At 36.8% G+C, this 18,863-nt stretch overlaps 1 protein-coding gene across 1 annotated transcript in view; it reads left to right on the forward strand.

The window, feature by feature from the left end:
• The window catches only part of LOC128661758 (microtubule-actin cross-linking factor 1, isoforms 6/7-like), a 42,664-nt gene extending 24,225 nt beyond the window's left edge, over positions 1–18,439 (forward strand). The window contains exons 2-7 of the mRNA XM_053715978.1: positions 12,163–12,234; positions 12,451–12,618; positions 12,865–13,037; positions 15,135–15,294; positions 15,776–15,860; positions 18,204–18,439. Of these exons, the coding sequence (XP_053571953.1) occupies positions 12,163–12,234; positions 12,451–12,618; positions 12,865–13,037; positions 15,135–15,294; positions 15,776–15,860; positions 18,204–18,439 (894 nt within the window). The remainder of the gene's footprint in view (positions 1–12,162; positions 12,235–12,450; positions 12,619–12,864; positions 13,038–15,134; positions 15,295–15,775; positions 15,861–18,203) is intronic.
• Positions 18,440–18,863: the final 424 nt, after the last annotated feature.

The following is an 18,863-nucleotide window of genomic DNA, read 5'->3' on the forward strand; positions in this document are numbered from 1 at the left end:
CACATACTGAGAGTAGTATAGAAATCAGATAGAGCAGCCAGCAGATGCCCCTATATACTAAGCACATACTGAGAGTAGTATAGAAATCAGATAGAACAGCCAGGAGATGCTCCCTATATACTAAGCACATACTGAGAGTAGTATAGAAATCAGATAGAGCAGCCAGGAGATGCTCCCTATATACTAAGCACATACTGAGAGTAGTATAGAAATCAGATAGAGCAGCCAGGAGATGCCCCCTATATACTAAGCACATACTGAGAGTAGTATAGAAATCAGAACAGCCAGCAGATGCCCCTATATACTAAGCACATACTGAGAGTAGTATAGAAATCAGATAGAGCAGCCAGGAGATGCCCCCTATATACTAAGCACATACTGAGAGTAGTATAGAAATCAGAACAGCCAGCAGATGCCCCTATATACTAAGCACATACTGAGAGTAGTATAGAAATCAGATAGAGCAGCCAGGAGATGCCCCATATATACAAAGCACATGCTGAGAGTAGTATAGAAATCAGATAGAGCAGCCAGGAGATGCCCCCTATATACTAAGCACATACTGAGAGTAGTATAGAAATCAGAACAGCCAGCAGATGCCCCTATATACTAAGCACATACTGAGAGTAGTATAGAAATCAGATAGAGCAGCCAGGAGATGCCCCCTATATACTAAGCACATACTGAGAGTAGTATAGAAATCAGAACAGCCAGCAGATGCCCCTATATACTAAGCACATACTGAGAGTAGTATAGAAATCAGATAGAGCAGCCAGGAGATGCCCCATATATACAAAGCACATGCTGAGAGTAGTATAGAAATCAGATAGAGCAGCCAGGAGATGCCCCCTATATACTAAGCACATACTGAGAGTAGTATAGAAATCAGAACAGCCAGCAGATGCCCCTATATACTAAGCACATACTGAGAGTAGTATAGAAATCAGATAGAGCAGCCAGGAGATGCCCCCTATATACTAAGCACATACTGAGAGTAGTATAGAAATCAGAACAGCCAGCAGATGCCCCTATATACTAAGCACATACTGAGAGTAGTATAGAAATCAGATAGAGCAGCCAGGAGATGCCCCATATATACAAAGCACATGCTGAGAGTAGTATAGAAATCAGATAGAGCAGCCAGGAGATGCCCCTATATACTAAGCACATACTGAGAGTAGTATAGAAATCAGATAGAACAGCCAGGAGATGCCCCTATATACTAAGCACATACTGAGAGTAGTATAGAAATCAGATAGAACAGCCAGGAGATGCCCCTGTATACAAAGCACATACTGAGAGTAGTATAGAAATCAGATAGAGCAGCCAGGAGATGCCCCCTATATACTAAGCACATACTGAGAGTAGTATAGAAATCAGATAGAACAGCCAGGAGATGCCCCTATATACTAAGCACATACTGAGAGTAATATAGAAATCAGATAGAGCAGCCAGGAGATGCCCCTATATACTAAGCACATACTGAGAGTAGTATAGAAATCAGATAGAACAGCCAGGAGATGCCCCTATATACTAAGCACATACTGAGAGTAGTATAGAAATCAGATAGAACAGCCAGGAGATGCCCCTATATACAAAGCACATACTGAGAGTAGTATAGAAATCAGATAGAGCAGCCAGCAGATGCCCCTATATACAAAGCACATACTGAGAGTAGTATAGAAATCAGATAGAACAGCCAGGAGATGCCCCTATATACTAAGCACATATTGAGAGTAGTATAGAAATCAGATAGAACAGCCAGGAGATGCCCCTATATACTAAGCACATACTGAGAGTAGTATAGAAATCAGATAGAGCAGCCGGGAGATGCCCCTATATACAAAGCACATGCTGAGAGTAGTATGGGAATCTGATAGAACAGCCAGCAGATGCCCCTATATACTGAGCACATACTGAGAGTAGTATAGAAATCTGATAGAGCAGCCAGGAGATGCCCCTATATACTTAGCACATACTGAGAGTAGTATAGAAATCTGATAGAGCAGCCGGGAGATGCCCCTATATACAAAGCACATGCTGAGAGTAGTATGGGAATCTGATAGAACAGCCAGGAGTTGCCCCATATATACAAAGCACATACTGAGAGTAATATAGAAATCAGAGCAGCCAGGAGATTTCCCTATATACAATGCACATACAGAGAGTAGTATAGAAATCAGATAGAGCAGCCAGGAGATGCCCCTATATACTAAGCACATACTGAGAGTAGTATAGAAATCAGATAGAACAGCCAGCAGATGCCCCTATATACTAAGCACATACTGAGAGTAGTATAGAAATCAGAGCAGCCAGGAGATGCCCCTATATACAAAGCACATGCTGAGAGTAGTATGGAAATCAGATAGAGCAGCCAGGAGATGCCCCATATATACTAAGCACATACTGAGAGTAGTATAGAAATCAGAGCAGCCAGGAGATGCCCCTATATACAAAGCACATGCTGAGAGTAGTATGGAAATCTGATAGAACAGCCAGGAGATGCCCCTATATACTAAGCACATACTTAGAGTAGTATGGAAATCTGATAGAGCAGCCAGGAGATGCCCCTATATACTAAACACTGGCTTGCCTTGGCCTCATGTGCAACACCTCTCTGCCTATCCCTCCACTGGCTTCTCTTAGCCGTATCTGCTGCACCTCTCTGCATATCCCTTCACTGGCTTTCCTTAGCCTCATCTGTCACACCTCACCGCTGATTCCTCCATTGGCTTACCATAGCCTCATCTGCTGCAACTCTCTGCCTATCCCTCCATTAGCTTCTTTTAGCATCATCTGCTTCACCTCTATGCCTAGACCTCCACTGGCTTCCCTTAGCCTCATCTGATGCACTTATCTGCAAATCCCTCCACTGGCTTCCCTTTGAATCATCTGCTGTACCTCTCTGCCAATCCCTTCACTGGCTTCCTATAGCCTTATCTGCTGCACTTCTCTCTGCCAATCCCTCCACTGGGTTCCCTTAGTCTAATCTGCTGCACCTCTCTACCAATCCCTCCACTGGTTTCCCTTAGCCTCATCTGCTGCACATTTCTCTGCCAATCCCTCCACTGGCTTCCCTTAGCCTCATCTGCTGCACCTCTCTCTGCCAATCCCTCCACTGACTTCCCTTAGTCTCATTTGCTGCACCTCTCTCTGCCAATCCCTCCACTGACTTCCCTTAGCCTCATCTGCTGCACCTCTCTACTAATCCATCCACTGGCTTCCCTTAGCCTCATCTGCTGCAACTCTCTCTGCCAATCCCTCCACTGGCTTCCCATAGCCTCATATGCTGCACCTCTCTCTACCAATCCCTCCACTGACTTCCCTTAGTCTCATCTGCTGCACCTCTCTCTGCCAATCCCTCCACTGAATTCCCTTAGCCTCATCTGCTGCACCTCTCTACCAATCCATCCACTGGCTTCCCTTAGCCTCATCTGCTGCAACTCTCTCTGCCAATCCCTCCACTGGCTTCCTATAGCCTCATCTGCTGCACCTTTCTCTACCAATCCCTCCACTGGCTTCCTTTAGCCTCATCTGCTGCAACTCTCTCTACCAATCCCTCCACTGGCTTCCTTTAGCCTCATCTGCTGCACCTCTCTCTGCCAATCCCTCCACTGGCTTCCCTTAGCTTCATTTGCTGCACCTCTCTACCAATCCCTGCACTGGCTTCCTATAGCCTCATCTGCTGCACCTCTCTCTACCAATCCATCCACTGACTTCCCTTAGCCTCATCTGCTGCACCTCTCTCTACCAATCCCTCCACTGGCTTCCCTTAGCCTCATCTGCTGCACCTCTCTCTGCCAATCCCTCCACTGGCTTCCCTTAGCCTCATCTGCTGCACCTCTCTCTACCAATCCATCCACTGGCTTCCCTTAGCCTCATCTGCTGCACCTCTCTCTACCAATCCCTCCACTGGCTTCCCTTAGCCTCATCTGCTGCAGCTCTCTCTACCAATCCCTCCACTGGCTTCCCTTAGCCTCATCTGCTGCACCTCTCTCTGCCAATCCCTCCACTGACTTCCCTTAGCCTCATCTGCTGCACCTCTCTCTGCCAATCCATTCACTGGCTTCCCTTAGCCTCATCTGCTGCACCTCTCTACCAATCCCTCCACTGGCTTCCTATAGCCTCATCTGCTGCACCTCTCTCTACCAATCCATCCACTGGCTTCCCTTAGCCTCATCTGCTGCACCTCTCTCTACCAATCCATCCACTGGCTTCCCTTAGCCTCATCTGCTGCACCTCTCTCTGCCAATCCCTCCAGTGGCTTCTTAAGCTTCATCTGCTAAACCCGACCCTTATATGGTGGGACAAATAACATAGCACTCTCTCTGCCCCTGTGCTCTGCCAAAGACCTGCTTCTTTCCTCGTCTCTTGTTACCATATTACATTGCCACCTACAGGGCTTTCTTTAGAACTGTACCTGTTTTATGCAATTCTCTACTGTGCACCAAGGTTTTGGAGCTTCAAGCATTCCTTAATAACTAATATTCAAGGATACATTTGAATACAAACTATGCTAACCCTATTATAATCACTTCTCCTTGTACTAATTGTTTGCCCTATGAGCGATGATTTGTTTACACATTGACTCAAGAGATATATTTTGGTGTCTCCCGAATAGAAATGTTTAAAAAAAAAGCCTTGAACTTTAGACATAAAGGCTTATTTAACAAAGGCCAATCGACCGCCAGCAGGGAGGTGTCAATCAACCCAATTGTACTCGATCGGGTTGAATTGTGGCGATCTCTGTCCACCTACTCAGAGCAGGCGGACAGGTTAAGGAGCAGCGGTCTTTAGACCGCTGCTCCATAACTTGCGTTTCTGGTGATTCTGAAGACTCGTCAGAAACACGGGCCCTCAAGCTCCATTCAGAGCATGATAAATGGGCCTCATTTGCTGTCGGCATTTATCATTGCACAAGCAGTTGACCAGAACTTCTTGTGCAATACCGCCCCCTGCAGATTCGCAGCCAATCGGCCACTAGCAGGAGGTGTCAATCAACCGGATCGTATTCAATCGGGTTGATTTCTATCTGCCGCCTCAGAGCAGGCGGAAAAGTTATGGAGCAGCGGTCTTTAGGCTCTCCGGAAACAAGGGGCATCAAGCTTCATTCGGAGCTTGATAATTCGGCACCTAAATCTAATGCTCAGATTCTCCATATAAAAAAAGTAGATGGCAAAACTTTTTATTTATGACATCTTTACTAAATATAACTCTTTCATAATTTTTATTTAGATTTCAGCTTGGAGAAGCCGTATAAGTACAGTTAGTGGAGATGGTAAAATAGCAGAGTATTACTGTAAGTAGCAAAAGCTAACTAATGGACTAGATTACAAGTGGAGCTCAAAAATATTAGTGGTATTGTGAGTTAACATTACTCAAGTGCGATCAACAGTGCTTCTGTTTTTGTGCTCATATTACCAGTCTAATGTTTTCTTTAACGCTCAAGCAATAGTTTAGTGCAGACTAACATCTACATGTTGTATATCACATTAAAATTCATGTTGGATATCGCTTGAGCGCCGAGGAGCATTGTTGATTGTGCACAACTATTAGTTCTTAATGCAGTTCTGTGGTAAACTATTAATAACAAAGGGTTACTTCAGGTCTTCATTATATAGTGGTATTTTAGATTGCGATAAACTTAACTCACCACTAAAGGGAGCGCAATGAGCTCGCTAATAATGCTCAATATGCTATCCAATAAAAGTATAATGTGCATTAATATACTTTGGTAAAATATTTAACCTAAAGTGGCGCAAAAGACAACGTACCCTGCGCTATCTAATGCACTCCAATTGTAATCTAGCCCAATGCATATTAAAAGATAAGCTTTTAAGACTTTCCTCAAGAATGAAGTCACGACCAGTTGAGCTCATATATGCATGAGCAGTGTATTCTCTGCTCCCTTTCTACAGTTTTGTTTAGTAATTTGTTAGGCTGTATTGTTGTATAAAATGCCCTTTAATATGATCCACAATTGTATTGGGAACCACAAATTATCTTTATTTATCATATCCTGGGATAACAATGTGGTCTAGTTGAATTCACCTGTGTGGCTGTCCAGCGACTTTGCACCAAGGTAACTTCAGTGATACTTTGCATTGAGAGAATACAGCTGCCATATTTAATAGTAAAACACTTTTTTTGTGTCTTTCTAGTTCAACAGCACTGATCTCTTGACCTTGGCATATTTTGTCCGCTTGCAGCCGTTTTTTTTGCAATATTACGTTTTTGTTCATGTTCAGCTCATAATCATTTTCTTGTTTGCTAAAGAATAAAAATACTGCTTAATTCACACTGTGAAACTTGGACACATTTACACGAGGATCAGAATTTTAATTTATGGCTGCAATAAAGCAAGAAGCTGCATTTAAAAAAAATGTTTATTCATAAAATTACCTACATTATTAATTGCACACAACATGTACTGATTTTGAGCTAGATTACGAGTGGAGCACCATATTGCGCTTACACGAGGGCTGTATTTGTGCTCCACTCAGTAATATTAGCGCACGTAAATGGGCGCTGGTATTGTTCGCATTGCCAGGAAGCCAAACGCTCACAAAAGCGCACTTCCATAGCCTTTAATGGGAGCCTTGTTTTCATTCCGACAGACACGGCAAACCACCTAGCGCAGCGCAGGGAGCAAATCGCACAGTTTTGGGCAGCAATGAATAAATATATATGTATATAGTTATATTCATATATATTTATATGTTTATATGTGTATATACATATATACTTATGTGTTTATATGTGTATATACATATATATTTATGTGTTTATATACATATATATTTATGTGTTTATATGTGTATATACATATATATGTATGTGTTAGTATGTGTATATACATATATATTTATATGTTATGTGTATATACATATACTGTATATTTATGTGTTAGTATATGTATATACAGATATATTTATGTTAGTATGTGTATATACATACATATTTATGTGTTTATATGTGTATATACCTATATATTTATGTGTTACTATGTGTATATACATACATATTTATGTGTTTATATGTGTATATACCTATATATTTATGTGTTTATATGTGTATATACATATATATTTATGTGTTTATATGTGTATATACATATATATTTATGTGTTTATATGTGCATATACATATATATTTATGTGTTACTATGTGTATATACAGATATATTTATGTGTTACTATGTGTATATACATATATATTTATATGTTATTATGTGTATATACATATATATTTATGTGTTACTATGTGTATATACATATATATTTATGTGTTATTATGTGTATATACATATATATTTATGTGTTACTATGTGTATATACATATATAGTTATGTGTTATTATGTGTATATACATATATATTTATGTGTTACTATGTGTATATACATATATATTTATGTGTTACTATGTGTATATACATATATAGTTATGTGTTACTATGTGTATATACATATATATCTATGTGTTATTATGTGTATATACATATATATTTATGTGTTATTATGTGTATATACATATATATTTATGTGTTACTGTGTGTATATACATATATATTTATGTGTTATTATGTGTATATACATATATATTTATGTGTTACTATGTGTATATACATATATATTTATGTGTTACTATGTGTATATACATATATATTTATGTGTTACTATGTGTATATACATATATATTTATGTGTTACTATGTGTATATACATATATATTTATGTGTTACTATGTGTATATACAGATATATTTATGTGTTAGTATGTATATATGCATATATATTTATGTGTTACTGTGTGTATATACATATATATTTATGTGTTACTATGTGTATATACATATATATTTATGTGTTACTATGTGTATATACAGATATATTTATGTGTTAGTATGTATATATGCATATATATTTATGTGTTACTGTGTGTATATACATATATATTTATGTGTTATTATGTGTATATACATATATATTTATGTGTTACTATGTGTATATACATATATATTTATGTGTTACTATGTGTATATACATATATATTTATATGTTAGTATGTGTATATACATATATATTTATGTGTTACTATGTGTATATACATATATATTTATGTGTTAGTATGTGTATATACAGATATATTTATGTGTTATGTGTTTATACATATATATTTATGTGTTAGTATGTGTATATACATATATATTTCTGTGTTATTATGTGAATATACATATATATTTATGTGTTTATATGTGTATATACATATATATTTATGTGTTACTATGTGTATATACATATATATTTATGTGTTACTATGTGTATATGCATATATATTTATGTGTTATTATGTGTATATACATATATATTTATGTGTTATTATGTGTATATACATATATATTTATGTGTTACTATGTGTATATACATATATATTTATGTGCTACTATGTGTATATACATATATATTTATGTGTTATTATGTGTATATACATATATATTTATGTGTTACTATGTGTATATACATATATATTTATGTGTTACTATGTGTATATACATATATATTTATTTGTTACTATGTGTATATACATATATATTTATGTGTTACTATGTGTATATACATATTTATGTATGTGTTACTATGTGTATATACATATATATTTATGTGTTACTATGTGTATATATACATATATTTATGTGTTACTATGTGTATATACAGATATATTTATGTGTTACTGTGTGTATATACATATATATTTATGTGTTACTATGTGTATATACAGATATATTTATGTGTTATTATGTGTATATACATATATATTTTTGTGTTACTGTGTGTATATACATATATATTTATGTGTTATTATGTGTATATACATATATATTTATGTGTTACTGTGTGTATATACATATATATTTATTTGTTACTATGTGTATATACATATATATTTATGTGTTACTATGTGTATATACATATTTATGTATGTGTTACTATGTGTATATACATATATATTTATGTGTTACTATGTGTATATATACATATATTTATGTGTTACTATGTGTATATACATATATATTTATGTGTTACTATGTGTATATACATATATATTTATGTGTTACTATGTGTATATACATATATATTTATGTGTTACTATGTGTATATACATATATATTTATGTGTTAGTATGTGCATATACATATATATTTATGTGTTATTATGTGTATATACATATATATTTATGTGTTTATATGTGTATATACCTATATATTTATGTGTTTATATGTGTATATACCTATATATTTACGTGTTTATATGTGTATATACATATATATTTATGTGTTTATATGTGTATATACCTATATATTTATGTGTTACTATGTGTATATACATATATATTTATGTGTTTATATGTGTATATACAGATATATTTATGTGTTTATATGTGTATATACATATATATTTATGTGTTATGTGTATATACCTATATATTTATGTGTTTATATGTGTATATACATATATATTTATGTGTTATTATGTGTATATACATATATATATTTATGTGTTTATATGTGTATATACATATATATTTATGTGTTATTATGTGTATATACTTATATATTTATGTGTTTATATGTGTATATACCTATATATTTATGTGTTTATATGTGTATATACATATATATTTATGTGTTTATATGTGTATATACCTATATATTTATGTGTTTATATGTGTATATACATATACTGTATATTTATGTGTTTATATGTGTATATACCTATATATTTATGTGTTTATATGTGTATATACCTATATATTTATGTGTTTATATGTGTATATACCTATATATTTATGTGTTTATATGTGTATATACCTATATATTTATGTGTTTATATGTGTATATACATATATATTTATGTTTTTATATGTGTATATACCTATATATTTATGTGTTTATATGTGTATATACATATATATTTATGTGTTTATATGTGTATATACCTATATATTTATGTGTTTATATGTGTATATACCTATATATTTATGTGTATATACCTATATATTTATGTGTTTATATGTGTATATATCTATATATTTATGCATTTATATGTGTATATACCGATATATTTATGTGTTTATATGTGTATATACCTATATATTTATGTGTTTATATGTGTATATACCTATATATTTATGTGTTTATATGTGTATATACCTATATATTTATGTGTTTATATGTGTATATACATATATATTAATAGTGAAAACACAGTCCCCCATGGATATCCATGTAAAGGCACATTAGGTTATTTATAACACCCCACATCCCTTCGCTTTACCCCTTATAACTGCTTCATGCAGTTTATCATTAAAATAAAGGTGCTCATATGTTTATATAATACCACAATAATTGTTCAGCACTCAGTGGAGTAAATCCGTGCAAGCTGCCAGGGTCTATACCAAAGCCCAAACAAATAGCAAACAGTTCATACAACGTTTCGGACATCAGTCCTTAGACAGATGTCCGAAACGTTGTATGTGATTTTTTGGCTTTAATAAATCTTTTTATATAAATGGTGCTACTGCATTCTGGACTGTTTGATATGTTTATTTAATGATACTCTGCTGTCCTCTTTATTTTGGGGGCAATTGGGGCAACTTTTTTCATTAACCAGAGATCTGATCTCTGGTTAATGATTTCTAGTGCAAAGTGAAAACGATGAGCTTGCGGTCACATAACCAGCCACTTGTAATAGCTGGCTATTTAATGTGCACCCGTAAACGGACAAATTTGCCCATTTACGGACACACAATAAATTAGCGATCCAACCATAATCTGGCCGTTTATTGGTTTAGACACATTAGGTGCCATCATTTATAGTAGTCGGGTTTTACTCTCACACATATCATTTGTCTCCATGAGGATGCACTAAAACTCTTGCAAACCCCCCTGAAATGACTGAAGTGACTGAAAATTGTACACTTTATCTGAATCATGAAAGAAAAATTGTGTTCTGTCACTTTAAGGGGGTGTAACTTTGTTCTCTCATGTTTTTGTCTGGAATCAGGGTACATAAAATAACTCAAAGACAACATGTATGTGCAGGATAACAATCAACTCTCTATCAGGTGTGATGCCCACTGTATTTGTGTGGTTTTGTTTGCGTACAGTGAACCATTAAAGGGACTTTCTACAGTAATAATAGACTGATCTTTTTGTTTCTGAGTTTAACCCTTGCAATGTGGTTAAATGCATAGTCAAAGTTGTGTCCTGTGTCACTCCAAATGAGAATACATGAGCAAATGGGAGGCAGGATACATGAGTATGCTTCAGTCACCAGCCTTGTCCTCAGCTGGAGCAGAATGGGCTGTTGCAGGAACTGAGCTTTGACCACAAGGCTTAACCGGTTTCAAGGAGTAAAATACAAGAATCAAATTTGTTTACAAATAAAATGATGGAAGAAAATAGAATATTATTATGGTTACAATATAATTTTACTTCCTTTTCCCCTTTATTCTGTACTTTATTCTCAACACACCTTATATTAGGTGTTGTCTGGCCCAGGAAATGTTGTTCCAAATATATCATTTCTATAAATAGTTATAAATAAAATCAACGCTAACAGTCGGAATGCGTAGTGTTATGCACAAAGGTTGAGGCCCTGTTTAGGGAACTTCTGATTATGCCGTATGTCACTAGTTAGGTGCTTCATTCCCAGTACTGTGATCAGTTTTCAGCACCTGATAATAGGTCACAATTTTATGATCTGTATGACATTTGTAATCACGATTTATTTAAAAAATTTTTTACGCTCTTCAGAACAAGGGGTGATGATCTCAAGTTGAAGTGCAGTGGGTTTAGGAGTAATTTCCAGAAGTCTTAATTTATAGAAAGGGTGGTTTGTTTATTGAATAAACTTTCATTAGAGGTGGGGGACTAACAGACTACTTAAGCATATACTTTATAGGAATTAAAGGCAGACTTGATAGGCCTATGAATATTTACCATCAAAATCTATATGTTTCATTTGGGTAATGGGGAGAATGCCTGCTGGTTAATCATTCCAGGCCTCTTCCAGAATGAGGTCTATGAGAGATGCTTCTTATAAAACCAATATGTAAATACTACGCAAGGGGACACTCTGTGACAGTGGCAGTTTTCTTCACAGGTGCAGTCCAGCAGAGAGGTACAGACAGAATCTCAGTATCGAATGGGCCAATGGGACTCCTTCAGCCATACAGTATGTATAAAACTAATTCAAATATATTATTCACAGCCAGACAAATTACAGACTCTGCAACAGCAAATAAGGGGTTAAGCCAATTTTACATGAGAAGCCAATGAACTAGCTAGTATATACCTGTGATGTGGAGGGAGTAATTACATTGTATAATGTATATGTATGAATATTAGGTTATAACATGACTGTCTCTCCTTCAATCTTCTGACTTCCCAGATTGCTCAGCGAGCTCTCACATTGCCAGAGGATTGGCAGAGCTCAGAGCCCCAAGAGTCATTGGAAACTATCTTGACATGGATAACAGATATGGAAGAGCTTACTGAGGTCCAGAAATCTCCATCATCTGAAGCCAAAGTTGTCAAAGCTCAGCTTCAGGAGCAGAAGGTGACAAATATACAAATCCAAACTGTGAAGTCCATAAGTATGGACACAGTTTTTGCCTGGTCACTTACCATCATGATAGGCTAAGAAAGTGTTTCCATATGCTGGGATTTCCATGTGCATGTGTCCATTTTGTTAGACGTGTAATCTCCTTAATACGTTGAGCTCACCTACAATACAATTACACAGATGGACAACATACTTGATTTCCATGTCTAAAAAGTTGTTTTTGATTACTTTATCTTCCAGCTTCTCCAACGGCTGTTAGAGGAGAGGAGGCCCAAGATAGAGAGAGTTCTACATGACAAGAAGTCACCATCGCAGCCTCTTCCTATTGAGGGTGTAGAAGCAAAGCAACTAGTCAATCCACTCTCACACCTTCAGGAGCGATTTGATACACTCATCCAAAAGGCAGAGGCCAGGTGTGTGTAGGGTTTACTGGGCTGTAATTATGCCTTTATAATGATAAGTTTAGAAGGAGTAAAACAGCACATACATTCTAGAACTGTGTGAGGATAGTTGTACCACATGCCTAGTGAATAAGGTCTAGAACAGCTGCTTTATGACCTAGTAAATGAGGTCTAAAACAGATGCTCCATGATCTGGTGAATGAGGTCTAGGAGAACATGTGTTTCATGACCTGGTAAATGAGGTCTAAGGCACATGCTTTGTGACCTGATGAATGAGGTCTAAGGCACATACTGTATGACCTGCTGAATGAAGTCTAGGGAAGGTAGTTTATGGCCTGGTGAATGAGGACTAAGGCACAACTTATTGGCCTGCTGAATGAAGTCTAGGGCAGGTGGTTTATGATCTGGTGAATGAGATCTAAGGCACATACATTATGACCTGCTGAATTAAGTTTAGGGCAGGGGGTTTATGGTGAATGAGATCTAAGGCAGATGCTTTATGACTTGTTGAATGAAGTCTATGGCATGTGTTTTATGACCTTGTAAATGGGGGCTAAATACATTTTTATAACCTAGTGAATGAATTCTTTGTGATGTGTTTTGTGACCTTACTAATAAGATATACTGCAGGTGTTTCACGATTTGGCAAATATGGCCTAAGGCAAGTGTTTCATGACCTACTGAATGAGGGTTAGGGCAGGTGTTTTATAAGCTAGTAAATGATATCTAGGGAAGTGCCTCTTGACCTTTTGAATAAGTACTAAAGCAGGTGTTTCAAGACCTGGAAAATGTTTTTTTAGGAGAGTTGTTTTAAGATCTGGTGAATGTGGTCTGGGGGAAGAGTTTCATGATCTAGTCAAAAAGTTGTAGGACAGTTGTTTTATGACCTGGTGAATGTGGTCTAGGGGAAGAGTTAAATGATCTAGACAATGGCCCTTATTTATCAAAGTCTGGCGACCCTGATCCGACAGTGCGGATCAGGTCCGCCAGACCTCGCTGAATACAGAGAGCAATACGCTCTCCGTATTCAGCATTGCACCAGCAGCTCACAAGAGCTGCTGGTGCAACGCCGCCCCCTGCAGAATCGCGGCCAATCGGCCGCCAACAGGGGGGTGTCAATCGACCCGATCGTACTTGATCGGGTTGAATTGCGGCGATGTCTGTCCGCCTGCTCAGAGCAGGTGGACAGGTTATGGTGCAGCGGTCTTTGTGACCGCTGCTTCATAACTGCTGTTTCTGGCGAGTCTGCAGGCTCACCAGAAACACGGGGCATCAAGCTCCATTCGGAGCTTGATAGATAGGCCCCAATAAGTCTAGGACAGTTGTTTTATGACTTGGTGAATGTGATCTAGGGGAGGTGTTTCATGATCTAGTGAATGAGGTGTAGTGAGGTATTTCATGATCTAGAAAATGAGGTATAGGACAGGTGTTTAATTACCCGGTGAATGTGTTCTAGAGGAAGCATTAAATGATATAGTCCATAAAGTCTAGGACAGTTTTTTCATGACCTGTTTATGTGGTCTAGAGCAGTGTTTCTCAACCACAGTTCTCAAGTACCCCCAACATGCCAGGTTTTCATTATAGCTGACATAGAGCACAGTTGAAATAATCAGCTGATCAGTAACCATGGTTACTAACCTGCTCTCACCCATCAGCTGATTACGTCATTTGTGCATTAGTTTAGCTATAATAAAACCTGGTCTGTTGGGGGTACTTGAGGACTGCAGTTGAGAAAAACTGCTCTAGGGGAGGTGTTTTGTTATCTGGTGAATGATGTATAGGGAGGTATTCCATGATCTAGTAAATGAGATCTAGGGCAGGGGTTTTATGACAGGTGTGTCATAACCTGGTGTATCAGGTCTACAACAAGTTCTTCATAACCTGGTGTATGAGGCCTAGAGCAGATGTTTAATAACCTGGTGAATGAGGTCTACAGCAGGTTCATTATGACCTTTTGAACATGGTCTACAGCAGGTGTTTCGTGATTTGTTGGATGTGATTTAGGCAGACGTTTCATGAAGTTGTGAATGAGATGTAGGTCAAATGTCTCATATACTGGTGAATGAGGATGACAGTAGTTGCTTTATGTGTGGTATCCTCCCTTTACAGGCATCGTCACTTGGAGCAGATTGTTCCAGCCGCACAAAGATTTCAGGAAGCACTAGATGCCTTCCAAGACTGGGTTAATGCCACAGAGAGACAGCTGGCCGAACTCTGGAGAGCCAAAGGGTCTATGAGTCAAATTGAGAATGTTCACCAGCAGGTCCAGGTATGGCCACAACATGGCTTCAAACACCCATCATAACCTCAGTTTTTTTTAACATGCATTGGATCTATATTTGGATCCGAGTGCTGCCAGTTTATATTACCTGTGCTCTCCAGCAACTGTACACTACTTGGTAGTTGCATTTACACCTGCATATTGCTGGAAGGCAGCTATGTTCAATGCATACTTAAAGTTACGTGCAGTTCTAATATTGCTATTTTTGTACAATCTTGGTGTTAAATGTAATCTAATGGTGACTATTTAACCTGTATATGGATAGGTTTTCTGTGCTGTGACTCATCTTTTTATATAATACACATACACATCAACCAAAGCTACTACTTTTAATAGTGACTTTTCTCTTTTGCAAGATGGAAGTCTGTATTCCCAGCTGCTCTCGTAACTATGGCACATTTGACTCAAAAGGATTTTCCTATGGTACCTGGTGAGGGTTCTATCTTTATATTGTTGTCTGTTTTTTTAGCTTCTGTGTCAGGAAATTCAGTCTAAGCCAGGAGATTTGGAAGATGTTCTGGAGAGAGGCCAGATGTTGCTGGAAATGGTGGCAGGTGAGTGGGCTTTAAGCGAGGTGCATTCATATCAGCTAAAGAAAAACCTGACAACATTTTGAAGATTTCAGAATATGAACATTTATAGTTAAATTACATTCTAATCCCTTTTATGAACTGTGTCACAGTGTAATCAAATTCAAAATCATTGTAATCCTCAGAACCCCCCCCCCCCATTTTTTTGTGTTTTTGTGATGGTGCAATACCACATTACTGTCACCAATACTTCACACTCATCAGAGATATTAAAGTCCTTCAAAAAACACTTTTTGAGGATTTTTAAAATATTATTAAATTCAACAGTTTTTTTTTTTTTTATATATTTATTTATCAGTTTTTTCAAGATTACATACAAAGCAAAACAAATCGATCCACAATACAAAGAAAAAGAAACAGAAAAGTAATAGATTGTGGAGACGCAGCTCCTGATCATATTGTAACTTCCATGGAGACGCAGCTCCACCTCAGCAAGAAAAATAAAAAATATAACAATCTACCCTACTGGATAGCCATTATCTTAGCTTTTGTCATTTTTCTATACAGTATGATTCTAAACATCAGAATAAACCTAGATTAAACAGTTACAGCTCCAATTCACGATATCACATTCTCGAAGACGGAGCTCAAAGAGGGAAAAAAAAAAAAAAACACAAAATAAAGTCCCCACCCCCTGTCTCCCTTCATATTGACCCCTAATTATATCACACTACTCAGGTGAAAGGTTGACTTACTAGTTTTATAACCATTAGTATATTTCTCTATATAGTGAGATCCATGATGCAGGGAATTCATCTAATAACACTAATTCAGCAAAACTATTGGAACTCAAAAAAGGGTTCAATATACGTTTTTGGATTTGATGAGGGTAGGTTTTAATTATGGGGAGCCATCCTACTAAGAATTTTTTAATTTTTTGTTCCCCTAATAACTGTGTATGAAATGATTCAAAAATGATTTGGTTCTGTATTTCTCTAATAAAAAGCGAGAAGCTAGGAGCTGTTCTACCCTTCCAGGCTTTCAGTATTAGGTGCCTGGACAATAAGATTACTGTATTTAGTATGTTTCTGAAGGGATTTTGATTATCTGTTTGAGCCTCAAGAAATATAATCTCTTCAAGCCCAATAGAGACATCAGTCCCATAGTTTTTATTAAACCAGTAGGTGACCTTGTTCCATAAAATTCAACAGCTTTGACCTCTTTAAAACCTATTTATGCCTCTATCAAAAGATGCATGAGCCTACTTCAGTATGCTGTAATGGAATATATGCAGTTTGATAGAGGTCTACAAGAAGACTAAGAGACAGAAGCACATTTGATACATTTTTCGCCATTGGAACAACCACAATATAAATAAACTATTTCGGATTGGATATTGGAAAAGTCATGCATACAACGCATACAACACAATTTACTTTGCTAATCAGAATCTACCTGACCACAAGTTATTGAAATATGAGCAACAAAATTCAACAGCCAGAGGCACTTGATAAAGTGCAATATTGGCCTGTTTGACATATTTGTTTATTTGAAATGAATTTGGATGCCTTTTTAGATGTTTGAGTTTCTAGGGTCACTAAAGCTTGTCACTTAGAGGTTTTGTGATTTACAGTATAAGAATTATTATAGAATATAAGTCGCGGCCACTTTCTTCTTATGTAAATTAATTTTAAATGAAAATCTCAAATTGGAAAACCAGGTTCTCAAAATTATTGAGTAAACAAGCCAGCTTATCCATCATGCCCATATAGAAAAGGCAATGAGATTGTTTATCAGAAGCAACACTCTATGTAATTGCTAAACACACACATGGACTCCATTAAACCCATCAACTTGCTTTGGTTTCAGTGAGTGGCAACCAGTATCAGCTGTTTATTGTGCTGTCATGGAGAAATGGAGAAATGGGAATTTTTAACCTTGACTTTATTTACTCACATTTTTTAGATTGTTTAAAAACTAAACAAAGAAAAACAAACAAGAAAAAATGGCCGTTCTGTTTTTTTTTATATTAAATGAGAATAAACATCATTATTGGTTGGGTAAAAAAACATAATTTAACCATATTTGGCAGTCAGAATTAATATTGAACTAGTTTGCCTGCACATCCTATGCATATGTGTTGGTCTGTGTACATTCCACAGAAACCCTTCTTGAGAAGTTTTGGCTGTAAGTTCTGGTATTTATTTCATTTATAAACATGGATGCCTGATGCCTAGCTATGCCTAATTTTATAATTTTTTTGTTTGACACAACATGTAAAAACTGAAGTTCAGCATAAAAGAATTACCAGATAATGGTTGCAGATGTCATAACTTTTGAGGCACATCAGTCTGTTCTATGTTATAGGAGAGGAAGCTCAGCTGAGTCAGGAGAAGATGGATGCTCTGAGGGTGCGATACTTAATTATATCACAGAGCACAGGGGATATCCTGCTGAGACTGGAGCAGACACTGGAAGCCACATCACGACTTGACCCTTCACAGGAAGATGTGTCCCTCTGGCTGGGACGTATGGAGAAGCTGGTGTCTTCCTGCAGCAGTGAGAGGGAAGAACTGACCTTAACTGACACTGAGAAGGTGTGAAACTAAATCTTATACATGTCCTTCTAGAAAATATCAGAGCTGCTGGCTATTATGTTCACTCACATGCAGAGTGTCCATGCAATGGGGGTCCACAGGATGTTGGTAAATGTTCCCACTAGCTTTGCCATGCCTCAAGTCTACTGTGCAAAAAGGGAAACATATCTTTCTCTTTTAAATGAGTTATCATGTGTCCAAAAAAGGGAAATTTCCTAGTCCCTTAGAATAAAACGTTAAGTGAAACCCTGATACTCTCTTCCAATTACTATTTCACCTACTGCCAAATGATTTATATAGCAACGGGAATGTTATGATAGGTCCACAAGGTATTATTAGACATTAGAGACTTCTATAACCAGGACATTTTTGGCCCCCTCATCTCATACCAGATAATTTGGTGCTTTGAGTGTCTGCAATATTCCCCTCA

Source organism: Bombina bombina, chromosome 5 (assembly GCF_027579735.1).
Source record: "Bombina bombina isolate aBomBom1 chromosome 5, aBomBom1.pri, whole genome shotgun sequence".
Classification (NCBI taxonomy): Eukaryota; Metazoa; Chordata; class Amphibia; order Anura; family Bombinatoridae; genus Bombina; species Bombina bombina.